The sequence below is a fragment of the Lolium perenne genome, chromosome 4 (assembly GCF_019359855.2).
Source record: "Lolium perenne isolate Kyuss_39 chromosome 4, Kyuss_2.0, whole genome shotgun sequence".
NCBI lineage: Eukaryota > Viridiplantae > Streptophyta > Magnoliopsida > Poales > Poaceae > Lolium > Lolium perenne.
Window position 1 is genome coordinate 392,416,301 of NC_067247.2, and position 3,972 is coordinate 392,420,272.

The window sequence follows — 3,972 nt, forward strand, 5'->3', positions numbered from 1 at the left end:
AGGAACAAGATAACCTTCGAAGAAACTGTTGTTCGTTCTCCTCTAGTAACGATCGCCACGATTTGTTCTTTTCTTCATTTTTGGTCAGGGCTTTATGGCGCGGAGGAGGGAGAGAAGATCAAGAAAGGCGCGGATCAGATGCTACAGCATGCGTCGGCACTACATCATGGTGCTGTGTCGGTTGCTCCAGGGACCCCAAGGCCCAGGGCTGGCTTCCTGATGATCACTAATGGAGAAGATTAGAAGAGAGTTGAGCCTGGTGGTGGCTGTTGCTTTGTTAGCTTCTTGATTGAGCTGTTGCTGCGGTATTCTGGTATCCTGAAGCTGTTTTGTGTTTGTGGTAGCCTGAAAAATTTGTAGTATAGGGGTAGGTTTTTTGCCCCCTAACTTGGTTTTCGATGCTAAGGCTGAGCAGCGGGTTTTCCTACCAAAGAACTTTCCTTGTGGCTGGGCAGTTAGACTTCCTTCTTCTCAGTTGTTTTGTTTCCTTTGTGTTCTGTGTGGCGATGACAAAACTTACTGGATGCTGATGTATTTCCGTTATATGTTGTAATGGAAAGGGGAAGAAAGTCCCAGTTGGAAAAAAAAAGAAAAAAAAGAAAAAAAGAAAAAAAAAACACACATAGGCATCACCCAATCAATCTCATTCTACTTAAAACATATATAAACTACATGACAGGACAGTTCACTTCAGAGCTAACAACAAACTTCAGAGCTATCAACTAACGTAGATAGCAGTTCTTCGCTGCAGCACACAGTTCGCGGAGCTATCACGATGAAGGGAAACAGCAAGGGCCTACTGCCAATACACACTGGACCGATAGACACTGTCGACTCGCACTGCTACAAGAGCTTGCAGTTCAGGGACAGGAGCTGAGAGCTCAGAGCGCGGGGACGTGATCATGGAGCGGTAGCTGCTTCCGCTGTCATGCGCGAGCTCCCTGTGTCGTGCACCTGCACAAGGTGGAGGGACGGACATGATCATGGCAGCACAAGGAAACCCAGCCGAAATATACATAAAAATAAGTAACTTACGCCTACCCGAGTCAAGACGTGAAGGTGAGCCCCGATCCCCGGAGCTTTTCCTCAACAATGGCATCCATGCGGTGGGCCATCTCAGGCGTCATATGGTTCACCCAATCCCCCACAACCCCTTTCCTGAAAAAGCTTTGGTGCGCAAACTTGAACTGCCCAATGCTTCCTATTCTGTTCCCTTGGAGGCCTCTCATGATGTCTATGCTGCACAGCTTGCCAATTTCCATCGGCAACTCCGCCGTCTCCTCGGCTGCGGAGAATGGCACGTCCAGGAACCGCGCGAGCTCTCGGACGGTGCCGACCGGATCGACTAGCATCTTCTCATACCTCAGAAACAGGACTCCCTCCGGTCTGACTTTGCTCGCACTCCAGTATCCCAGGACGTGGTCCCAGAATGGGCCGTTGGGGTTCTTGCCATCGCATGTCAACTCGAACACCTCCGAGAAGGAGAAGTTCACTCCAGCGCGATGCAGGTAGTGCCATAGCGAAACAATCATATCTTTGGGCAGCCTCAGGGGAGTTGGAGTTTGTACATGCTTGCCTCTCTCGGATCTCCCTCTCGGCGTCACCGGACGTCCGTTCCGTCGCCCTCGGCCCATCTGTCGACTTCTCCACAGGGTGTGTCTACCGAGCTCTTCCCTCCACCGGTTGTATCGTCCCGGGCCAGGACGTCAACTGGAACTGCTTCGCGCCCCTCAAAGTGAAAGTGTTCTTCTGGATCATGCGCCTCCAGAAAACAAGGACGCGTGCGCTGCTGCATCGTCTCGGGTGTGTGCCCTCCACGGATTGCCCCTTCTGCCCCGGCCAGCCTGAAGACATATCGCACCTGTTCGTTGGCTGCCCCCGCCTCCGCCCCTTGTGGAATATCATCTTTCCCTCGGGGCGCCCCCGGGCTGATGACGACGTGTTGGGCCTCCTCGATGCTCTCTCCGAAGACTTACCCCCCATGCACCCGAAAGCGCGTAACACCGCCATCCTTGCCTTGCTGTGGTCCATCTGGAAATCCCGCAATAGAATGGTCTTCGACGCGGATCTCATGTCTACCCTACGCGTGTTGGATATGATAGCCGACCACCTCCGCCTGTGGATCGTCCGCGCCCCCTCTAGTGTCGACACGACCCCCCTGCTAGCTTGGTGTAGATCTATCTCTTAACACTTGTACCCCCTCCTCTAGCTGGCTCCCCTTCGGGATGAGCGCGGTATGCCGCCTCCCAGACCCAGGATTGTTGGCTTACGCCTCCTGGCGTCGCACCCTTGTAACCCCCCGCTAATTAATGGAAACTGAGTTCAGGTGGGCGATCGCCCCCCGTTGATTCCTCAAAAAAAAAAATATCTTTGGGCTCCCTACACGACACATACACCGCGCGTCTTCCCTCGTTGGTAAACTAAAAATATCAAGAGAAAGGAAAGAAACTAAAAATAAATGCATATGTATATATACATACCTGCAGACGAATACGGTCTTGCAGTTGGCGAGGGAGCGAGGGAGCAGGGAGTAGTGCAGGTGCGTGTGCATGAGTCTTGGCGACGGCAGTGCCTCCAGCTTGGCTTCGTGGCCGTCCACGAACAGGTCCGCCAAGTAGGGGACGCACTCGTGCGGGTTGAGGCGGCGGAGCGGGTGGTCAAGGGCGGATGGCGGGTACGAGGATCGTGCCATGGTCGCGAAGGTGAGCGCCTTGATCCAGGTAGTGCCGGACTTGGCAGGGCTCGCGAGGAGCACATCACCCGGCCGCGATCTAAAGCGACGGTGGAGGGAGATAAGCCCGGGAACCACCGTGCCTAGCAGCCACACGCCCTGGTACTGCCGCAGCTGAATGTTGGGGCCTGTTATGTTGCTTGGCAGGGAGGAAACAATGTCTGCACTCTCATCCGGTGGGGTGATCACCATCTCGCCCTCGTCCTTCCAGTTCAAGTCCTTGAACGCTACAGGGCCCACCAGGCAAGACGTGTCTGGAGCAGCCATGGCCATGACTGTGCTGTGCTGTGTCTGTGTGTGCCTGCAGGCTGACTACTTAAAACTTGTCTCCGCACCACGGATTATATAGCAGGCTAACAGCTGAGATCCAGTGTATAGCGGCATTGGTTAGCAGGAGCTCCATCATATTCAGACCTGCAGTAGGCACCATCGATCTTGATTAGCTCTCCATTGGTCCCCAGGTCGTCCACGTATATGGAAAATAATATTTTCATTTATGTGCTTTTTAAAATTATCTGTCAGACATGACTGAACAAATTCAGAGTCAATAAACGCCCTTGTAGTTCTGGTCCTCACTAACAGGTCTCTGCCATGATATAGTACGATATTGATATGGGTGCAGATCTGCCTCCGTCAAAAATAGGTGTCTCAACTTTTTCTAGATACGGACTAAGATGTGTCTATATACATCCATATTTAGATAAAACTAAGACAACTATCTTTAGACGGAGGTAGTTGGTGTTCTGAAATTAGAAGACAACTAGCAAGGTGGCCCTCGCAAATGCGAGGGCACTATCTTTAGTTTGTGAAATTTTAGTTAATTGTTCTGAACACGTGATCATATATAATGGGAGGTTAATCTAAGAAATTAGAAATTGGTAGGTAATAATTTATTTTTTGTAACATTTGAATTTCTACGGGCTTAATATTCAAATTTACAACTACCATACGTACAATATTCTTATGTAAAAAATGAAGCTAGAGTCATCTAAAAAGATTCGATCTTTGCGGTTTCTTTCAACTTCTATTAGACACCTTGAGAGTGAATTTATGCTTTGGTCAATTTATATTAACCAAACAACCAACAAAATTTGAACTAATAAATCACATATTTGACTTCGAGCTTTGATTTTGCAATACTCGTATGAAAATATAGTTAAATACTTTGGCAAGGAATGCACGGTTGAACGTGTATATCCGTCTTTTGTGGAAGGTTTGAATGGTGTGTCTATTATCAGGAA

General features: G+C 49.9%; 1 protein-coding gene across 1 annotated transcript; it reads right to left on the reverse strand.

The window, feature by feature from the left end:
• Nucleotides 1–629: 629 nt before the first annotated feature.
• On the reverse strand, nucleotides 630–3,498 carry LOC139830745 (cytosolic sulfotransferase 8-like). The gene is made up of 3 exons (XM_071819536.1): nucleotides 2,481–3,498; nucleotides 1,042–1,545; nucleotides 630–954 (listed from the first exon to the last, which is right to left on the reverse strand). The coding sequence occupies exons 1-2, from the start codon at nucleotides 3,002–3,004 to the stop codon at nucleotides 1,047–1,049; spliced, it is 1,023 nt and encodes a 340-aa protein (XP_071675637.1). The 5' UTR covers nucleotides 3,005–3,498; the 3' UTR covers nucleotides 630–954; nucleotides 1,042–1,046.
• Nucleotides 3,499–3,972: the final 474 nt, after the last annotated feature.